This window comes from Tamandua tetradactyla, chromosome 1 (genome assembly GCF_023851605.1).
Source record: "Tamandua tetradactyla isolate mTamTet1 chromosome 1, mTamTet1.pri, whole genome shotgun sequence".
NCBI classification, from domain to species: Eukaryota; Metazoa; Chordata; class Mammalia; order Pilosa; family Myrmecophagidae; genus Tamandua; species Tamandua tetradactyla.
The window spans coordinates 86,733,723-86,757,112 of NC_135327.1; the positions used below are offsets into that span (position 1 = coordinate 86,733,723).

A 23,390-nucleotide genomic window follows, 5' to 3' on the forward strand; every position below is an offset into this window, starting at 1 on the left:
TAAAGGATCCCAAATATTCAAATGGCAAAAATACCTTCAAATGACGATAATTTATTACTGTTAAAATGGCTACAGAGGAACATAAGTGTGAGTTAGCCTAGCTACTCACCTTTGAGTGGCTTATTTTAACTATTGACCTTTGAGCTGTACATTTTCTGATACTGCCCTTTAAATGTAATCTTCTTTAATTTTAGCAAGATGAATATCATATGGTTCATCTAGTATGTACTTCTCGGAGTCCTCCCAGTTCTCCAAAATCCAACACCAGTAGAGAAAGTCATGAAGCATTGGCATCCAGCAGCAATTCTGTGAGTTGTTTTGGGAGGAGTAAACATTGAAATTTTCTAATTATCTTTTATATGCCTTTAAAAACCAAATAAAAAACAGAACAGTTGGAGCTTATAGGTTTTGAGATTATGTTTTGAGCAGCTAGAGTTGGGCTTTGAAACTTTGTTTTGAGAACCAGTATATATTGTTATTCCTTGAAGCCTGTTCACTATGAGTTTTAATTAGTGGCATAACCAGTAAATAATAGATCATATCTATAGGAGTTGATTACTGAAATAATCAGGAAATGAAATTATAATACGGTTACATGCTATAATCTCAGGCCAGTGAAGTTTCAGGAATATTTACAGTATTTTATAATTTATTATATTTTATTGCTGGTGAATTAAATTGCTTAAATTCTAAGTATGCTGAATCTTCTTGAAATAGATTGCTTGGTCAAAAATTCTGTTTTTTAAAATGCTGGGATTTAGTTATACGTTCCAGCTGCATGGGGAAGAATTAATCTACTCAGCTCTTTCAGACTTGGGTATTCATCTCTTCCTCCTTATTTCACATCTACCTAAAATTGTTTTGGAAATTTTTTTTTAATGATTGAACTTCTCACCTTAGATAGTCTCTCCAAGTTTTAAAGACATTGTCTCTAATCTTTTTTTTTTTTTGGCGTGGACAGGGTTGGGAACCGAACCTGGGTCTCTGGCATGGCAGGCAAGAATTCTGCCACTGGGCCACCATTGCACTGCCCTGCCCCTAATCTTTTTTATATTAAATTAATTTTGATTTCTCAAAAAAGCTTTGTATGATACTTTTGGGGATGAGAGAGAAAGTTGGGATGACTGGAAGTTTGCTGTACATTTTCCTAGCAGGGAGCTTTCCTACTGCAAGGTATATTTTCCTTATCAGAAATCTAGCCAAAACTTTAAGGAGGGGAGGGAGTAGCAAGTGGAAAGATCTTCCAGTGGCATAGTGTTCTGTGAGTAATCGTTGGATATAGTTGTCTTCCTCCATTTTTTACTGAGAAGGAACCTGCTGACTTGATTGACTTAGGTCTAAGTGGTTCCTCAGCCATGGTTTCATGTTATTAGTCTATATATTCAGTTTTTCAAGGCATTTTGAAAATTCTAAAAAATATTGAAGGAAAGTTAAGTTGCATTCTCTTTAATTTTTTTCATGGCTTAGAAGTTTCATGGGGATTTGAAAATATCTTAAAAATATGATCGTGAAAGAGTTATGTAATGAGGTTTAGAAATCATTAGATTTCTAAATTCTAGAAAATTTAGGCTGTGCTGCCAAATGGCTAAGCCTTTCTTCTATTCAGTGTTTAAATTAACACCATATTATAATGGTCTTTTTAATGAGAAATCTTACCAAAGAAGAAGTCTTTTCAGTTTATGTCCCTAAAAATCAACTCCTTAATAAGATGTCTTGGTATCTATTTTGTCTGCAGTAACATCGCAGAGAAAGCTTTCATTAGTTTTACAAAAGATCTCTGTATTTGGGATGTTTTCTTGTGGCAAAATATAGAAAGGCAGACATACAAAGAGACATCGTGTCAATTGGAATGTACAGGAAAAATATAATAAACCTGACAGGATGTTAAAATCATATTGTATCCAGCTTTTTAAAGTACAAAACCTATAATATGTGAAAATATACATTGTTTTAAATACATATAAAACATTTAACATGAACTATTTTCAAACAGCAACAAATTAGGTTGGTTTTCAGGAAGTTATATTTATATTGTTTAAGGTTATTGAGTTTGTGAGTTAATGACATCATTTGAGCATGAGGATTTAAAAATTCTGAAAGTACATTTGAAATTTTAACATCTGGTTCAATCTCATTTTCTATAAGAAAGCTGAGACTCAGGGGTTAAGTAATCTTTAAGGTAACACTCTTTATTAATATCAGATTCTAGATCTTATTCCTACCATATTCCTTGTTATTTTAAACCAGTGTGTTACCAATGGCGTGTGATATAGTACCTAGGACATAGCTGCTGTTTAAATGACACAGTAATAAGTACCATTTATTGAGCATGTTCTAGGTGCAAGACATTGTGAAAGGAGCTTTGCATGCATTAATTTAATCCTCACAGATTAGTATGTGATTTCTTTAATATATAAGTACTCTACTATTCAGCCTTCTCAGTTGAGAAATGGGATGTTGTGTAATTAAGCTATTTTGCTTTTCTTAAGTCTTTTGTCTCATCAGAATTCAATATCTACCTTTTATACTGGGTATGAGGGTATGAGATTCAACTCAGTAAATATTTAAAATTCCATTATTTTGCAGAGGGATTTCATAAATACATTTTAATAGTATGTCTGTAAGCTTATGATTGCAATTAATTAAATCTCCTTGAAAAATTATTGCATTTTTTTTTTTATAGAGTCCAGATCATTCCGAATCAACAACCCCATCATCCAGTCAGGAAACCTTGTCTATAGCTGCCAGTTCATCCTCAGAAGGATTGAGGCAACGTATCCTTCCACAAGCACAAACTGACCCTGCACAGAGCCATCAGTTCCCATATGTAATACAAGGGTGAGTGGAATTGTGTTAGTTCCAAATTATGTGTTGGATCATAATTTGGGTTTCTTAAAAAAAAAAAAAATCAGTTACTCCTACTTTCATTATAACTCCTTTACAATAATTAAAGTATATTTGAAACGTATTCATACACTTGATTACATATTTTGAGAACTAAAAGGTGAATTAGAACAGTGTTTTATAAGCTGAGAATCATACATGAGAATCATCTAGGCTGTGCTTTTCAGTCTAATTACCTGGGGATCTTGTTATGGTGCAGGTTTTGTTTCAGTAGGTCTGATAGGCCCTGAGATTCAGGATTTCTAGCAAACTCTCAGGGAATACTGATGCTGTTGGTCCTTCGACCACACTTTGAATAGCAAGGATCTAGGTAACGTGAGTTTTTTTTTAAAAACTCAATCTCACAAAAGATCTACTTAATTAGTCTTCTGGGAGTGGGGGGAATGGGTGGCTGAGTGTATGTTGGGAGGAAAACAGAGTCCAGTAATCTGGTTTTAAAATGCTTCACAGGTGTTCCTCATCAGCCAGGTTGGTAACAACTGAAGTAGAATTAAAACCATGAAATAATATAAGGATATGTTAACCATTTCATAGTATCCAGAATCTTTGTAGTATTGAGAGTCTCTATGGAAGATTTTCTCAAGAAGGTTGCCAAGACTACTTTATACTTAGCAATTACAGCAGGCTTCTTGGGTTAAGCAATTCTCAGAAGGAAATGTAGCCAAAAGCCATAGGTAAAACACATCTTTAAGAATGAGAATGTTCACAGAATGAGATCTTTTTTTTTTTAATAAATGCAATTTTATTGAGATATAGTATATATTCACATACTGTATAATCAATCCAGACTCACAGTCTATTCACAGCTGGACAGAACCTAGAACTGTCCTTCCACTTCATCCTCCGCAAGACACCCTCCACCCTCTTCTGAGTACATCCAAGGTATGCTGTTGAAATAAAAAAAGAGAGGGGAAGAAAGTCAGCTTTTTTCCTCTCCCATTTCAGACCAAATAGAGGTCTGAAATAGCAGTATATTAAAAAATTCTCATGGCCTGCAGTAGCAGTCACAACTTGGAGCATGGCTATTTTTGTCATATACTAGATTTGAAAAAGTCTGATTAACTTTTTCCGAAGTGAATTTTGACACATCCATTCACTAACACGGTAGCACAGTGTCCACAGTGCAGAGAAAGTTTCATTGATGGAGTGCTTTCTTAAGCACAATTTCAAGGTTAAATGATTAGGGGGAGGAGGAATGGGATGACAATTCCCAATTGAGAATTAAATCACTGCAAACTATGGGTCCACTTATGACAGCATGTAGTCTTGTCAGAGCAGAATCAATACAAACTCCAGTTCACATTGTGTTCAGTTAATTTTGGATGTGGAATTTAAAATGTATACATATATTTTTTCACATATGTATCAAATTTTGGAAGTCTGTAACAACATCTGTTGGTGAAGTTTCAAGGATTCTCATCTTCACCATTCACCTGAAAAGCAGCTGGCTATCAATGGCTGCTTGTGGCAGTAATAAAAACAACTAGAAGTAGGTTTTAATAAAAGTGCTCACAGGGCAAATGAGAAAATAGGGGTGCAGAGATTATTCAGGACAGGGGGCAGGAAGAGGCAGGACATGGAAAGGAGTTGAGAAATTTTTCCTTTATTCTTATAGGCTTTTTCAGACCCAAGACAGGTTTTTGAAGATATATGTCAAATGCTGTAGTCCTTTCTTATCTATGGTCAAAACAGAGCAAGTGATAAAAATTTCCTCTTCCTAGCTATACTCTCAATAAAATGCATAGTACAGCCAGAAGATATGATACCATCTTGGGAGAAATAATAATTGGGATGTGAAGTGAGGCCATGTACCGTCAAGTAGCCCTAAGTTAGGATTTCTGTCTGTGACCAGCAGCGTGTGCTCAAACTGAGCAGACTGTTTCCCATCTCTCGTTACTGTGGTCCAGCCATCTGGCTAGGTTTCGTCCTGCCATCTGCCTTCACAAATCATTGGCTAAACTGTAAATACATGTCCCACCTTCATCACTTCAACAGCTTTATTTTTGACATGGTGGTGTGCTGGTTTTAAAGGGTTTATGTACCCTAGAAAAGCCATGTTTTAATTCTAATCCCATTTTGTAAAGACAGGTTTTTCTAATTCCTATTTGGTACTGTGTGTTGGAAACTTTAATTAGATTATCTCCATGGAGATGTGACTCAGTCAAGTGTGGGGTATTAAATTTGATTAGGTGGAGACACTTGTCTCCACCCATTCCAGGTAGGTCTTGATTGGTTTTACTGGAATCCTTTAAAAGAAGAAGCATTTTGGAGAAAGCTTCAGGATGACATAGCCACAAGAAGTAGAGAGTCCATAAGTCAGCGATCTTTTGAGCTGAAGAAGGAACATACCTTCCGGGTAGCTTCATGGAGCAAGAGGCCTGGAGAGGAAGCTAGTGGATGACTCTGTGTTCACCATGTGCCTTTCAAGATGAGAGAGAAACCCTGACTGTGTTTGCCATGTGCCTTTCCACTCGAGAGAGAAACCCTGAACTTCATCAGCCTTCTTAAATCAAGATATCCTTCCCTGGATGCCTGAGATTGGACATTTTTAGAGACTTGCTTTAATTTGGACATTTTCTCTGCCTTAGAACTGTAAACTAGCAACTTACTAAATTTTCCTTTTACAAAGCCATTCCTTTTCTGGTATATTGCATTCTGGCAGCTAGCAAACTAGAATGAGTGGTAAATTAGAGGCTAATATGAAAAAGTTGATGGATTCCACACCCACAGTAGCTTTCAATAACTGAAAACCGATTTACCTGGGCATGCTTCTGGATAATGTTTCCCAATTCTCTGTGTTGAACACCAGATTTCACTGCATCAGTGGCTTGCATCAGGCACTCATATGTGGTCTGAACTAGTTTCTGTGCTTCCTCAACCACATCTTCAACAAAAAGTCTCATTTAAGTCCCCATGATAACCACTGTGATAAAGAGTGATATCCACATTAACAGTATCACCTTGCAAAGGCTATCTGTCTGGAAGTCCACAGCAGATCACTTCATTCACTGAGGTACAACAAGACTTTGGAAATTACAGTAAATCAGTGAAGAGGGATAGCAATTTCTTGCAATACATGCCAGTGCACAGCTTGAGCTGTTGCTTCTGTAGTTATGCCTGATTTAATCATTCCTGCAGCAATGTCCACTGCTATTCTAGCAAGCCTGCATAGAGTCACATCCCTTCTAAATCTACATTAGAGAGGAATTTAATTTGAGAAGTACCTTTAAGTGCTTGTTCAGATTCAGACATTCCTAAAGGATGATCAACATAATCTGGTCTCTGAATATAAGTTGTCACTAGCCTTGTTGGCATCAGTGGATAATATGGTCTGAGTTTACCAGTCTATTGATAACCTGCCCACACGTCAATGTTAATATTACCTTCTATAGTCCAGGAATACACCTTTTGCTTTGCCTTTTCATCTTCTGGTTTCTTACATAGTAACTTATGAGTAGCCCAACTTCTTTTAAAACATTCCTGCGAGCAGAATTATAAGCTCTGGATACCCAGCTTGATGCAGGCAGGACACTGGAACTTGGCCTCACTGCTGCAGTAATCTGTCTCATCTCCACAGCCACCATGCTGCCTACCTGCCAGCTATGGGGGAGGGAGTGCCTCACTGAGGAAGAGAAGAATGGAGGGAGGAATGGTCCAGCAGAGAGGAGAGCTGGGGACGGGATCTGCTAATACTTTTTTTTTATAGGTGTACATCATACATTTATTACCAACAACCTCTCAAGTCCAAAACTGGGCACAGGGATTAAAAATAAAAATTCATTGCAGTACTTAGTAAAGCATTACTATTAACTTTCATTAAAAAATGTACAGACTTTGTTAAAATTTATCAAGCCTTCAAATGATTTTGTTACAGATATGTCTATACTGTGTACATTTAAAACTATATGTTGACTATCCTAAAGAATACCTAGGACATTCTACAAAGGTTCCATGTGTTTTTGTAACTTTACAGAAACCTACAACCTCAACATGGGTCCCTGGACCAGATAAGTCCTGAGATGCAGAGGGGCCAGCCTTTCCAGAACATCAACTAGTTCTATCCCCCTATTCCATATTATTGACAGCCCCTTCCAATATGAAAAAGTTAGAATGGCCATAGCTCAAATACCCAGCTTAAATACCCCTAAAGAGTGAGAAAAAGATCAAAGGTGATGTTGGAGTTGTACAGAGAAGGTTGGGTTTAACAAAGTGAGCATGAGCGCTGAATCATTGTATTGATACTTCTTTTAGTCTCTAGTACTTTAGAGCAGCTAGAAATAAAAACCTAAAGTTGTAGAATTGTAACCCATACAAAACTCTGAAGTCTGTTCTGCAGCTAATGGTTGTGATGTACTTTGAAATTTATTGTCTTGTATAAATCTTGTTTTTCACAAAAAAGAGGAAAAGGAAGGAAGAGTATAATAGCAAAGATAGGATTTTATAGATAGATATGACTGCTGGATCAATATATTGATATTTCTTTTGGTCTCCAGTATCTTGGAGCAGCTAGAAGAAAAAATGGAAAATCATGGAACTGTAACCCATACCAAACTTTAAAATCTGTTGTATAACTATTTGTTAAAATGTACTTGGGAATTTATTGCTTTTTTTGCATATATGTTATTTTTCACAATAAAAAAAGTTAAAAAAAAAACAAACAACTATATGTTAATTGATACAATGGAATATGATTTGAGGAAATGACTCAGCAAATGATTCTAAAAAACACCCCTGTAAGCTTTCATAATCTGAAACAAACAGCAAGATGGGGTAACCAAATGTACCAACTTTCTAATGAAGGGCTGAAGATACCTGTGAAAAATATTCTCATAAGTGAGTTGGTAGATACCATTCAAAATATTTCAAGAGGACTAATTTTTAAGTATCTTTAATCAAATTTTAGAAAGTATATAAAATCTAAATGTGTTCACATTTCCAGATTTTGTTACAAAAAAGAAAAATTCAAATCAGAAAACCCTAAAATGAGATCTTGGTACTTGGGGGCCTTGACTTGTTTTATTTGCTGGGTGGGGGTGGAGGTGGGGGGTATTAAAAAAAATCAAAGTTGACAATTCATAGGAAGTGGGAGGGGGGTGGACCCACAGCTGAGTTAAAATGGTAAAGCAAATATTGTTTTAGAAGGAAAGAGGAGCAAGGCTTAACAAACCAACATTTCCCTGCTATCTGGTGCATCACCCAAGGTAAAAACAGCAGGGCATAATTATTCTTCATCTTTTGCTAGCCACAAAGTTGCTCACTGTGGCTAGGCTCTGCCAATACTTTTAATAATCTGCTCAACATACTCTGGGATGTATCTGGGCATTACATTATGCTATTCTGAATTATAGTTCTCGTTCCCGTTCTGGGCTCCATGTGTTTGGATTGTTTAAAAGAACCACCCAGACAGGTTGAGTTAGATTGTGTGCTACAGAAAATTTAGGTTTTGGATAAAATAAAGCTCTCTTCCTTTGGTTTCACACAGTAGGTGAAGTTCTAAAATACAGAGACTGTCATCCTTTACTGGTGTTCTGATTTACCTTGATCTCAACCAGGTTGGCTTCATTCTTATTGCTAACTGAAGCCTGATCTCTTTTTTGATTTCTTTAACAGTTGTATGTAGCAGTGCTGACTTTCAGAGCGGCAGAACTCCAATTCTGAGTCTTAGGTGTCACACAGGTACCCAGAGTTCCAGGGAAATACCAGATTACACACGTGACATAGCATCTCAGAGTCTAGAAATAATACTTAAAGCCTAGGAATAAATTTGAATGCTATAAGAGCTTACAAATCTAGGGCCCAGTTTTCCTATAAGTGTTTTCTAAAAGAGGCTATACAATGTTTGTCCTTTTGTTTCTGGCTTATTTTGTGCAACATTATGTTCTCAAGGTTTCTTTACCTTGTTGCATGACTCACAACTTTGTTCCTGTCTGTGGCTGTGCCATATTTCATCATATGTATACACCAAAGTTTGCCTTTCTGCTTCTCAGTCATTGTACCCTTTGGCCACCCCCATCCATTAGGCATCATGGATAATATCCAAAATAAACAATTTATATCTCACAGTAGCCTCACTTATTTATACAATCATCATCACTCTCAATTTTAGACAATTTTCATTGTTTCAAAGAGAAAAATAACAGATAAACACACCTTCACTGAAGAGAAAATCCAAAACTCCTTTTGAATCTTGTCCCTCTCCCCTCAATTATTTACCTCTAGTATTGCTGATGTCTTCCTGTTAAATCTAGGCCATAGCATGCAATAGTAGTTTTCCCCATATACCCCTCTATTATTTACTATTTGTACAAGATTCATACCTTTGAAATGGTTCATGCAAGAACTTATTTATATTTATAATGTTAATCGGTTAGATACATGGCTCTATACAATCATTTTCAATCATACTAACCTTCACTATGGCAATATTACCTATAAATCTACTAATGAACTACCATCACTTCTATCCACTCCCATACATTTAAGTTCAACCTCATTAGGTAACTGTTCACCCATCTCTAGCTTCTGTTTATCTCTAGGTCCCCCATATTCTACATTATAAGACTAAGTTTACCTTTACTGGGGTCATATTAGCGAAATCCTAAAGTATACTTTTTGTCTGGTTTATTTCATTCAGCATTATGTTCTCAAAGTTTATCCTTGTTGTCTGCGTTTCTGGACCTTGTTTCATCTTACTGTTGCATTTATTATTCCATTATATGTATATACCACATTTTGTGTATCCACTCCTGTTTTGATGGGCACTTGAATTGTTTCCATCTTTTGGCATTTGTGAATAATGCTGCTACAAACATCGGTGTGCAGATGTCTGTTCATGTCATTACTTTCAGCTCTTCTGGATATGTACTGAGTAGTGGTATTGCTGGGTTATAGGACAGCTTGATATTTAGTTTTGTAAGGAACCATGAAACAGCCTTCCATGGTGGCTGTGCCATTATACATTCCCACCAGCAGTGCATAAGTGTCCTAGTTTCTCCGCATCCTCTCCAACATTTTTAGTTTCTTGTTTATTTAGTAGCAGCCATTCTTATAGGTATGAAGGGTATCTCATTTTAGTCTTGATATACATTTCCCTCATAGCCGGCGAAAATGAGCATCTCTTCATGTGCTTTTGAGCCATCTGTATTTGCTCTTCAGAAAAATGTCTATTCATATCTTTTCCACATTTTATTATTAGGTTGTTTGTTTTTTGTTTTCATCTATAGATTTTTAAAAATATATACTGGATATCAAATCCTTATCTGATATGTGGTTTCTAAATATTTTTTCCCATTGAGTTGGCTGCCTCTTCACCTTTTTGACAAAGTCTTTTGAAGCACAGAAACATCTGATTTTTAGTAGTTCCCATTTATTTTTTTCTTTCGGTGCTTGTGCTTTGGGTCTAAAGTTTAAGAAACTATCTCCTATTACTAGGTCTTGAGGATGTTTCCCTATATTTTCTTCTATGAGTTTTATGGTACCGGCTCTTATATTTAGGTCTTTGATCCACTTTGAGTTGAGTTTGTATAGAGCATAAGGGGTGGGGGGTCCTCTTTCATTCTTTTGACTATTGATATCCAGTTTCCCATTCCCATTTATTGAAAAGACTATTTTGTCCCAGTTCAGTGGATTTGGGGGTCTTATTTAGGATCGGTTGACCACAGATGTATTTGGTGGTCTCTAGATTTGATTCCACTGGCCAGTATTTCTACCTTTATGCCAGTAACATGCTGTTTTGACCACTGTGGCTTTATAAGCTTTGAAATCAGGATGTATTAATCCTCCTACTTTGTTCTTCTTTTTAAGGATATTTTAGCTATTCGAGGTCTCTTAACCTCCCAAATGAATTTGGTAACTAGCTTTTTTCTCAGTCTTCAGAATAGGTTGTTGGAATTTTGATTGGTATTGCGTTGAATCTATAGATCAATTTGGGTAGAATTGACATCTTAACTACATTTAACCTTCTTATCCATCAGCAGGGAATGTCTTTCCACTTATTTAGAACTTTGATTCCATTTAGTAGTGTTAGATAGTTTTCTATGTATAGGTCCTTTACATCCCTACTTAATTCCTAGATACTTGATTCTTTTAGTTGCTATTTGGAATGGAACTTTTTCCTTAATTGTCTCTTCATTTAGGTCATTGGTATGTATAGAAACACTACTGATTTTTGTACATTAATCTTGTATTCTGCCACTTTGCTGTGTTTATTACTTCAAGTAGCTTTGTCATAGATTTCTCAGGATTTTCCACGTATAGGAAAATCTGTAAATAATGAAAGTTTTTATACTTCCTTTCTGATTTGGATTTCTTTTTCTTGCGTGATTGCTTTAGCTAGAACTTCTAGCATTATGTTGAATAATAGTAGTGACAGTCTCATTTCCATTCTTAGAGGGAATGCTTTAGGTCTCTTAGTATTGAATATTATACTGGCTATGGGATTTTCATATGTGCACATCATCATATTAAGGAACTTTCCTTTGATTCCTATATTTTGAAGTGTTTTTATCAGAAAAGGATGCTGAATTTTGTCGAATGCTTTTTCAGCATCCATTGAGATAATCGTGATTTTTTTTCCCCTTTTGATTTGTATTGCATTACCTTGATTGATTTTCTTGTGTTGAACCACCCTTGCAGTTCTGGTGTAAACTCTACTTGGTCGTGATGTATAATTCTTTTAATGTGTTGTTGGATTCGATTTGCAAGTACTTTGTTGAGAATTTTTGCATCTATATTCATTAGGGAGATTGGCCTTAGTATTCCTTTCTTCTAGCATATTTATCCAGTTTTGGTATTAGAGTGATAGTTTGATGTACTGAGTTAAGTAGTGTTCTTTTTCCCTCAAATTTTTGGGAGAGTTTGAGCAGGATTGCTGTTCTTTTTGGAATATGTGGCAAAATTCTCCTGTGAAGCCCTGGTCTTACTTTCTGGGAAGATATTTGATGACTGATTGAATTTCTTTCTTTCCTTTGGTCTGTTGAGATCTCCTACTTCTCAAGTCAGTGAAGTTTGTTTGTGTGTTTCTAGGAATTTGTCTATTTCATCAAAATTGACTGTTGATGTACAGTTGTTCATAGTATCCTCTTATGATTTTTAAAATTTCTTAAGGGTTCATGGAAATGACCTCATTTCTGATTTTGTTTATTTGCATCCTCTCTTTTTTTGCTGCCTAGGCAGGGGCCCATTAATTTTATTGATTTTCTCAAAGAGCCAACTTTTAGTTTTGTTGATTCTATTGTTTTTTGTTTGTTTGTTCTCTAATTCACTTATTTCTGCTTTAATTTTGTTATTTCTCTTCTTCTATTTGTTTTAGGGTTAGTTTGCTGTTCTTTCTCTAATTTCTCCAGGTGAGCAGTTAAGTCTTTGATTTTTGCTCTTTATTTTGTTTTTTTTCTTTTTTAAACTGGACCTTTCATTTATTTCTTAATGTCACATCTGTACAACTCTCATACATACAAAAGGAAATACACCTTAGTTTCACAATAGCATCTGGCTGCATTTCCAATTATAATACAGCAAGTGCAAGTTCACTTGGAAATGTATGTTTATAGAGCTTATATAAATTAAAGACTGTTATTCTGTGATCAGTGATGGTAAAAGCATGATTTGACATGAGACCACTTCCATTTGGCTTAACATAAAATGTGCTCAAATCATTTAAAGATGGCCGTTTGGGAAATGAGTCAGTATATAAAATATTTGTCAGTAAAATTTAACCATTTTTCCTTCTGAAAAATAATCTTCTAAATTCACACCTCTGTTACTGAATTATTATATGGATATATATATATTGTGGTAGCAAGAAACAAATTTGCTATGGGTTTTATTTTTAGCAACATAACTAATTTTTAAAAAATTTGTTCATGAAGTGATAGCATCATCTTTATTAAAGTATCAACTGAAATCTTTTTCTTTCATCATTTTAATGTGTTAGATTGCTTCCGGTTCCAAAAAAAATGAAAGAAAAGAAAAGTCAGTCTGAGACTCACTTGATTGTTTAATTCAAACCTGTATTTATAGTTTCTAAAATGTTGATCCACAGGTCACTTTCTTGTTACACATGTACCAATGTAAACAAAAGGGGGAAAAAACCCCCACTGCCATCCTTATAAGAAGAATGGTTCCTTTTCTAACATTCTTTAAAAATATACATTTTACAATCCTTATACCTCAACAAAGGTGGGAATGTTATAATAAATACACTGGTTTATTTTGTTTTCCTCTCTATTAAATGAATGTCCACAAACTACCTGTTATACGCTCTCTCTTTTTTTGGATTTCTCCAGTGCTTTGTCCATTGTTTTTTCATTTTCTCCTCTACATTTGGGACAGTACCACTTGCTCTTCAGTTTATGATCTAGTCCCACACAGGAGAAACGAAACCACTCACTGGGGTACTCATCACTGTCACAGCCTATCATGTTGCCATAGGAGACCTGATTGCACAGACAGTACCTTGGTTCGTTAGAGTCAGTGGTGACTCTAAGATCTGCAGGGGATGCTTCCCTCTCTGCTTTGGTCTTAGAGCGTTTCTTTTTCTTTGATGGTTTTGCTTTCTTCTGCTTCAGCATTCTTGAGGTGATGTCTTCGTGATCATGATTATTAGATGCATTTTCTCAATTCTCATTGTTGCGTGATTGCCAAGATCTCTTATTATTAGGTTTTTCTGCTTGAGTGATTGTCTCAGTTTCTTACTTATCTTGGTTGGTTTTGCCACTGTTGGTAGTACTGTCAATAATTTCTTGATGTGCCTCAGAAAATTCCACATGACTGTCCACTTGTCTGGTCTGGTTCTCGGCTAGTTCTCCCATCGGACCCACAGTCTGAATCTCTTCATTGCCCAGTTCCTAGCTCTGAATCGGAACTCTCTAAATGCAGTGTAGAACTCTGTTCTGTGTAATGTTGGTCTCATGCTTAAATTTCTCATAATATTCATCCAATTTCTTTAGAATTTGTTTTCTGTTGCTGACAGGTGGGAATTAAGACAGACACAGATTTCTGAAAATGGGAGCAGGGGACTCTTGAACTTCTAGAGCCAAGAGCCCTTTGCTAATTTTGCTCCAGCTATTTATTAGTGGTTACTTCAAAAGGCAGGAGGAAGTAACATCAAGTTAATCTTTAATCTTAATTACAATTACGCCAATATGTAAAATACAAGAAAATGCTAAGTTGTTTATCTGTGAAATTTCTTCAAAGAATAGCACTTTCCAGCCCCCAGCCCTTTTACCCTTCAAAGCTTCCTGGTAGGAGAGGAGCCACTTGCCGTGTTCTGCAGGAGCTATGTGACCCAGTGTTCCGGTCACCGTCTCAAGGTTTAGCCTAAAGGTCAAAAGGTCTGTTTCCCACAGTTTTCCAAAGCGACAGAGGTGGGAGCCTCTCAGACCCCTCGGCCACTAGGAGGAGCTCCATTCCGCTGACATCCATACAGCCAAAGAGCAACGTCCATCTCTAGCGGCTTGGGTCAGGAGAGAAGCGAAACCCAGCAATTGGCAGATACGCCCTCATGGCTACTGAGGCCCAGGCAACACCAACCGGCCCTCTTTGGCAGGGTGGCTGGAGCTGCGCAGTCAACCTTTCTAGCAGTGCTGCTTGCTCGACCCCCACCACCTGCCCCTACCCACCACTGCCTTTAATCTGCAGCCAGAAGTCTCTTTATTCTTTATCCTTTTTTTTTTTTTTTTTTGGCATGGGCAGTCTCGGAGAATTGAACCCGGGTCTCGGGCATGGCAAGGAGAATTCTGCCACTGAGCCACTGTTGCACTGCCCTCTTTATTATTTTTAAACATAGGCATTTAGGGCATTTAGGCATTTAGGGCCAAAAATTTCCCTCCCAGCACTGCCTTTGCTGCATCCCGTAAGTTCTGTTATGTTGTATTCTCATTATCATTGGTCTCCAGATATTTACTGATTTCTCTTGAAATTTCTTCTTTGACCCACTGATTGTTTAAGAGTGTATTATTTAATCTCCATATATTCATGAAAGTTCTGGTTCTTGATGGTTATTGATTTCCACCTTCATTCTGCTGTGTTCAGAGGAAGTGCTTTGAATAATTATAATATTTTAAATGTATTAAGACCTGCTTTATGCCCCAGCATATGATCTGGGCACTTTCCATATGAGCTTTTCATAATCACTAGAGAAGAATGTGTATCCTGGTGTTTTAGGGTATAAAAATCTATATATCTGTTAGGTCTAATTCACTTATCACATTCTTTAGTTTTTCTATTTCCTTATTGAGCATCTGTCTGTTGTTCTATCACCCTCTATAGAGGGTAATGGTGTATTAAGGTCTCCCACTATTGTTGAAATGTCTCTTGCTTCCTTTAGTTTTGCCAATGTTTGACTCAAGTACTTTGGAACCCCTTGATTGGAAGCATAAATATTTATGTTTGTTGTTTCTTCTTGGTGAACTTTCCCTTTTATTATTATATAGTGTCCTTCCGTGTCTCTTATGACATCTTTACATTAAAAGTCTCTTTTATCTGATACTAGTATAGCTATTCCTGCTTTCTTTTGGTTACAGCTTACATGGAACATATTTTTCCATCCTTTCATTTTCAATCTATTTGTATCTATGTGGTTCTAAGATGAGTCTATTGTAGGCAGCATATAGATAGATTATATTTTTTAATCCATTCTGTCAATCTGTATCTTTTTTTAAATATTTTTTTGACAAAACAACATACGTACACAAACATTTTTAACATACAAATATTCCATACATAGTATACAATCAGTGGCTCACAATATCATCAGATAGTGAACATTTCATCACTATGAACATTTTTTTAGAACATTTGTATCACTCCAGAAAAAGAAATAAAAAGGAAAAAGAAAAAAATCATACATAAATACCTCTTACCCCTCCTTTTCATTGGCCATGAGTATTTCCATCTACCCAATGTATTTTAACCTTTGTTCCCCCTATTATTTATTTTTTATTCATATTTTTTACTCATCTGTCCATACCCTAGATAAAGGGAACATCAGACACAAGCTTTTCACAATCACATAGTCACGCTGCGGAAGCTATATCTTTATACAATCATCTTCAAAAAACAAGGCTACAGGAGAACAGCTCTACAGTTTCAGGTGCTTCCCTCTAGCCACTCTAATACACCATAAACTGAAAAGGAATCTCTCTATAATGCATAAGAGTACCTTACAGGATAACCTCTTGACACTGGAATCTCTCAGCCACTGACACTTTGTCTCATTTCTCTCTTCCCCCTTTTGGAAGAACGTTTTCTCAATCCCTTGATGCTGAGTCCCAGTTCATTTTAGGATTTCTGTCCCATGTTGTCAGGGAAGTTTACACCTCTGGGAATCATGTCCCACATAGAGGAAAGGCAGTGAATTTGCTTGCCATGTTGGCTGAGATAGAGAGAGAGAGAGAGAAAGAGGCCACATCTGAGCAACAAAAGAGGTTCTCTGGGGGCTCTTAGGCCTAATTTTAAGTAGGCTTAGCCTGTTCTTTGTGGGAATAAGTTTCACAGGAACAACCCCCAAGATTGAGGGCTTGGTCCATTGATTTGGTTGTCCCCACTGCTTGCGAGAATATCAGGAATTTTCCAAATGGGGGAAGGTGAATTTACTCCCTTTCTCCCCATTCCCCTAAGGGGACTTTGCAAATACTTCTTTATTCACTGTTCAGATCACTCTGGGATTTATTGTGGCATCACCCTAATCTGAACAAACCTACAAAATCTCATGCCCTATTAAAAGTTCCATGTATTTACGGTGTTCAGTTAAACTGTCCATATAAGTTAAATTAGGAAATGTACTAGTCAAAATATAAATTTTACACCAAATAAACATTTTTTACTTTAGTCTCAGCACAGAAGTTGAAGTTTTAAAATATGAATGACCATCTATTTTCAGCACCCTGCAGTATAGGCATTCCTTTGTTCTTCCTCATGCAAAAACATTTTTTAATTTTTACATTTAGTCACTATCATTGTACACTCTAGGCATTCCTAGATTATATCATCTTAGTCTTTATTGTCTATTTTCCCTTCTCCCGCTGTCATTCTCACATTCAGCTTCATTCAGTATACTTACATTATTGTGCTACACTAAGGTAGTATTGTACTATTCGTTAATCTATATCTTTTAATTGGTGTATTTGGTCTGTTAACATTCAGAGTAATTACTGTAAAGGGATTTCTTAAGTCTACATCTTATCCTTTGGTTTTTATTTGTCAGATCTATATATTCTTTTCCCTTTCACTCTTTTTATCCTTTAAGTTATCCTTATTCATACTCTTCAAGTCTGTGCCCTCCTCCAGACCTCTCTTTCTTGTCTTATTTTTTGAAGCTGACAGGACTCCCTTTAGTATTTACTGTAGATCAGGTCTCTTGTTAAAAAAATTCTCTTCAGCATTTGTCTGGCTGAAAATTTTAATCTCTTCCTCACTTTTTTGGGGTGGGGGTGGGGGGAGGAGTGCATGGTCCAGGAATTGAACTGGGTCTCCTTCATGGAAGGTGAGCATTCTGCCACTAATTTTCCTCATTTTTGTAGGATAACTTTGCTGACAAAGAGTTACTGGCTGGAAGTCTTTGTCTTTCAGAATCTTAAATATACCATACCACTGCCTTTTCACCTCACGGTGCCTTTTGGTATAGTCTGAACTTAGTCTTATGTGGCTTCCCTTGTATGTGGTGAATTGCTTTTCTCTTACTCTTTCAGGACTTTCTGCTTCTCTTCAGCATTTGAGATCTTATTAGTACTTTTTCTTGTAGTGTGTCTATTTGGATTTATTGTATTTAGGGTTCCTTGGGCTTCTTTTACTTGCATATTTATGTCTTTTATAAAGGTTGAGAAATTTTCCCCCATTATCTCCTCAACTAATCTTCCCAGCCCTTTATTCTTCTCTTCTCCTTCTGGGACATTGATGATCCTTTTATTTGTGTGGGTCATCTTGTCCATCATTTCCCTGAGATCCAATCCCAAGTTTTCCTTTTTTTTTTGTCATTTGTTGTTTTGTGCATTCACATTCAGTTGTTTTGTTCTCTAGTTCGCTTATTCTTTCTTCTGCCTCTTCAAATCTGTTGTTGTATGTCTCTAGTATATTTTTATTTGGTCTGCAGTATCTTTTGTCTCTGTGATATCTGCTGTTTTTCTGTTTATTCTTTCAAAATCTTCTTTAGGCTCTTCTAGTGTCTTTTTTATATCCTTTATGCCATTAGCCAAGCCATTGAATTTATTTGGAAGATTTGTATGAACATCTTTGATTAGTTCCAAATTCTGTATCTTCTCCAATGTTTTAATTTGGTAATTTGGCTGGGGCATATTTGTATGCATCCTCATGTGCTTTGTGATTTTCTGTTGGTTTCAAGGCATCTGATTATCTTGATAAGTTTATTTTGAAAGTAAATTTCCCTTGCTCATCTAAGGTTTTGTGTTTGCCTGGGTTTACTTTGAAGATCTCCTTTTTTCTCTTGGTTTGTCAGTAATTCCCTGCCAAACCAAAGCCCAGATCTCAGGCAGGAGCTGCAACTCTACTTGAAGATCTGTTGAAAGCAAAGTAGGTAGGCAGTTTGCCAGACTGTACTTTCTGCATCTTCCCAGCAGATGGCGTTGCCCTCAGCCAACCTGGAAAAGCCGAGTAGTGCAGTGCCACTCAGCTTGCTTCTTCAGCTGCACCTCTTCGCTTGTCCATGCCTGAGGGCTGTGTGCCTCTGTGGGGAAAGGTTGTGTGGTAGCATGGCCCAGTGAGTCTCTTTTGCTGGCCAGTTGTCACACTGGCTCTGTGTCTCTCCCTCCTCCCAAAAGGAGAGCCCCCAGTTTCTGCTGATTACCAGGCACCCATAGCAGCCTGTCTCAGAGGTGTGGGGCAGGCACTGTGCACTGGACGAAAGGTCTCTGTGTGCAGGTAAACCACGTCTGCTGGTTTCTGGGTTCTTCATGGGAACTCCTACTCATGCAGCTGAGAGGAAAGCTATCTCAAGCTACCTGCAGAGGCTGGCCCAACTCCTTCGGAAGCTGCTCCTTCCTGTGCACCACCTCTTGCCCCATGTGGACTCACAACTGAGCATGCTCAACCCATTCTCTCTGTCCCAATTTCTCCACTTTTTCATCCAGGACCTCCCCTCTCTTGTCACTCACACCCTTGAACCGCTGTCCCAGTCATTTTTCTTTCGCTTCTCTAGTTGTTCCACTGAGCAGTTCAACTCAGCCTATCCTATTCTACCATCTTCCTGATCCTTTGTAAAATTTTATAAAGTGAATATAACACTACTTTTGTTTTTAGAAAATGATCATTACAAGCCAAAACTTGGTTATTTGGGAAAAGCAGTGCTCTCATAATGAAGTGGTATCTTAAAATACTTGATAGAAAGTGATTAATTTCCTATCTTTTTTGCAGACTGAGGTAGTTCAGTTCTCAATTTATAGAGTGATTATATTACACAATTTTATTTGGTGGTAGTTATGGAAAGTGAGAGCATTTTGTGCCTAAATAAGCCTGGAAGAATATGTAATAGCTTGTTTACGTTGGTTACTCTGGGTGATAAGATTTTCAGCTCTTAGTCCTAATCATAGTGAATATATTTTGTGATAAAACAAAGCTTGTAAAATTTCGGGTGCTCAGAATGAGACCATAGGTATATTGGTAAAAACGTTTAATAATTTGTCTAAACTAGGCTGTTGAGGAAATTAACAAAGATTCTGAACTAGCTTTTTTTTTTTTGTCAGAAGTGAGTATTAAAATGGTGAGAAGCAAAACCTTTCAAAGATATTGAGTTTCATTTATGGATTCTGTATGAGATGAATGTTTTTAAATCAGGAGACAGTGTAGCTATTGGTTGCTCAGATTCTGGAGCTAATCTGCTTGGCTTTATCTGTCTACTTCCTACCCTGGGCAAGTCTCTTCTCTCCTCTGCTTCAGTTTGTTCATCTAAAAATGGAGTTTCTGTATGGATTAAAAGAGTTAATATATGCAAAATGCTTAGAACAATAGCTGGCACATAGCTATATGTTAGCAATTGTAAATTTATTCAGCAAACAAATTTATGGACATGTGTATCTGTTACACTTGAACATTTGAATAAATAAATGCCAGTGCTAGCTGCTTGAAAATAAATATTGATCTTTAGAGAGAGTACTTTGTGAAATCAAAAAACGGACATAAAGCAATATATGTGAAATTTCAATAGAGTATTCTGTTCAACAATGAATTTTATTTGACTTAATCTCATAGTTGTCATTTTTACTAATAAAGATCTTACATCCATCTTTCAGTAAATTTTATTTAACCTAGTCTAAGCATTTAATGTGCAGCAGCAGTTTAGTGACCTTTGAAATTCACCATCAAAATATGAGCTCTGCTTTCTTTTTTCAAACTTTGTTATACCTTATATTTTACTAGCCTACGTGAGTTTTCTATCATAGTTCAGTTTTTAGTGAGCATGTTAAAATTGCTAAATCCTGGTCCCTACTCCCTGAGATTTTATATCACTAGATTTGGAATGGTGCCCAGGAATCTGCCAGTTTAACAGAGAAGTTCTAATGTGGGTGACTCTTTGTCCATCTAGCTTTTGAGGAAACATGAGAACACCAAAGCAATTTATGTACATCATCACATTGGCTGTCCATTTAGAATGTCACATTTATAAATAATGAGTGACTGTTTGAACTCATTCAGCTGAGCTGTGAAGTTTATTTACTTTTAACTCTAAAAATTGCTGGTGGGCTTATAGAATACTCACTGTTTTGTACATTCATATTTTTTCCCCTTGAAATAGTAATAATAGCCTTGTTTTATAATTAATCAATTGAAATCCTATTCATTGGGCGCTTCTATATTGTCTGTTGTTTTTTTTTAAGTAAAAATTGCTTATAGCCCCACCACCCAGAAAAAACCATTACTAACATTAAAAAATATCTGACCAAACACTTTTCTAAGTATACTTTTTAGTAGAAATAACATACTGTTTGTTCTGCTTTATAAACCTTTTAAAATATAATGTAGCTTGGACATATTTCTAAGTATAAATCTACAACATTTAGAGTCTTAAGATTTTTCATTATGTGGATATGCCAATTTGTTTATTCCTCTATTGGTGGAGAATGTATTAGATGGTTCTGCTGCATAATAACCTCAAAATATCAGTGGTTTATAACAGCACACTTTCGTTTATTTGCTCATGGTTCTCTCAGTTACTTGGCGCAGCTTTGCTTCATGCTGTAGGTTTTCAGGTCTGTTCCATGTTTCTCATTCTCTATGGATCAGCATAGAGACAGCAAAGCTGTCTATGACACATTCTCCTCATGGCAAATGAGAGGAATGCAAGAGGGCAAGCAAACAACTGAGCACTCTGAAAGACTCTGCACATGTCACATTCACCAACATTCCATTATTGAACACAAGTCAGATGGCCAAAGTCAACAACTTTGTGGTGGGGAGAACTGCAGAGTTACTGGTGGTATGATGGTAAATGTTTAACATCCAAATAAAGCCCTGATTTGTTGTGTTTGCCTATTTGTATAATGTTAAACGTCCATGACCAGTTTCAAGATACCAAGGATTGGCATGCAAAATTGCAGAACTTTAGTAATTGGCTCTTTATGAATCAGTTTGAGTCAGCTTCCCCACTGTATGTATGCCAGAGATTGTGTGAATAGTGAAGAACTGGGGCAGTCCTCTATCATAAATTTTGGTTATTTGAATGGTTTCCACTAAACATCACTACAGCTAACATTCCCAAATGTACTTATGTATTAGCAATTATCTTACAGGATACATTTTAACAAGAGGAATTCCTGGGTTAGAATGTTCTTAAGATTTCTTGAGGCTCCTACAGGCTTTTTACAAATTGTACTACACAAGTTTACCGATTTACACTCCTAATAAAAAGTATTAAAGAGCCTGATTCCCTGTATCTTTACAGGTATGTACTTGCCAATATAATAAATTGGAATGTCTTTGTTTTATTTTGAGATACAATAAGAAGGTGTTCTTTTATTTTGCAGATAGCTTAATTGTTGGCATATTGATCTTTTAAAAGAATTCATTTGTGATAGTCCCTTATATAAAAAGATATTAATACTGTTTGAGCACTTAAGCACAAACTAGTAATTTTGTTTTAATATCATTAAATGTTACACTATACTAAGGTCTAGGTACTATTTTCTCCAGTATTATGTATGAGGAGAATGAGGTTTAAGCATTATGTAACATAGCTTCTGGTTGACCAAGAGGATTGCATAAACTGCTCCAGGGTGCTGTTTACCCTTAGGATGTTGGAACAACTAGCAAAAACTGGTAAAGTCACTTTCTTCAAACTCCAGGAAACAGTTTAAAGGGTTGCAGAAACTGGGTGAGGGCTGAATCAAGAAAATGCAGCTTAAAAAAAGGTAGGAGACCATTCCGGAGACCCAGGTTCGATTCGCAGAGCCTGCCCATGACCAAAAAAAAAAAAAAAAAGATAGTAGAAGCTCATGGTGCCTAGACTCATCCCCTCCCTGAAACTGTCCCCAGTGTCCTGTGGGGCAAGCTTATGCTCACATTTTGGGTTCCTGTTCTGTTCCAGAAGGAACAAAGTAACCCCAGTGTGAATACTGGTGTGTCTGTATGTTGGAACCAGTTTACCAGGTGGCAGAACCAGAAAACTCGTCTTTGACTAGCCCTACCAGAACTTGCTCTGTTGCGAAGGCAGCTTGTAGACAGTTAAAACAGTATAAGCAACAAATAAGTCACAGTGGCCTGGAGTAAAGGATTGCTTGCTTTAAGTCATAAAATAAAGCACCAAGAAGGGGAGAAAATCTATTTCATAGGGAGTAGGGGGATTTTCAGCTTGCTGTAAACACGGAAAATCCTGAAGCCACAAGGAGGCACAAGCTTTTGATAAAATAAAGGTCCAGAAAAGATGGAGAGGATGCTGCACTTCATATTCACTTCAGGCTGATCTTGATAGAAGGCTTAGACTCTGAAGGAGAGCACAGCCAGCACATAGCCAATTAGCAAAGACTGTGAAAGGTGTTTTTTGCATTGGTTTATTTGTTTTGTTAGCTCCTGATGCTCAAAGAAATTTCTGCATTTCATTATTTGAAAAACAAACTTAAGAGACAGTTCAATGACTGAATCCCAAAATTAACATTTGAGTATTAAAATGTACACTGTACAACAACAGAGTACAAGACAGGCAAAGAAACAGGAAATGATAGTCCATCCAAAGGAACAAGATAAAAACCCAGAAACCATTGAAGAATAGCAGACCTTGGATATACAGATGGAAGACTTTAAAAACGAAAAGATTCTCATTTTGCTCAAGAACATAAAGGAAAATGGAGAATGAACTAAAGAATACCAGGAAAACAATGAATGAACAAAATGAGACTCTCCAATAAGAGAAAATTTTAAAAAGGAAATACAGAACACCAAAGCAACTGAGAAGAAAAATTCCAGGGAGGGTTCCAACAGCAGATTAAAATTGACAGAAGGAAGAATCAGTGAACTTGAAGATAGACAATTGAAATGATTCACTC

The 23,390-nt window shown here is 36.5% G+C and overlaps 1 protein-coding gene and 2 pseudogenes across 4 annotated transcripts in view; 1 reads left to right on the top strand and 2 right to left on the bottom strand.

Annotated features, from left to right (window-relative positions):
- HERPUD2 (HERPUD family member 2) overlaps positions 1–23,390 on the top strand; it is a 112,374-nt gene that overhangs the window by 63,493 nt on the left and 25,491 nt on the right. For 2 of the 4 annotated variants that reach the window (XM_077119940.1, XM_077119970.1), the window contains 2 exons: positions 195–308; positions 2,684–2,838. In XM_077119940.1, the coding sequence (XP_076976055.1) occupies positions 195–308; positions 2,684–2,838 (269 nt within the window). The remainder of the gene's footprint in view (positions 1–194; positions 309–2,683; positions 2,839–23,390) is intronic. The other 2 variants (XM_077119950.1, XM_077119959.1) reach the window with 1 other exon arrangement.
- LOC143678633 (methionine aminopeptidase 1 pseudogene) lies at positions 5,592–9,490 on the bottom strand (annotated as a pseudogene).
- Positions 13,148–14,310, bottom strand: LOC143678649 (inhibitor of growth protein 1 pseudogene; annotated as a pseudogene).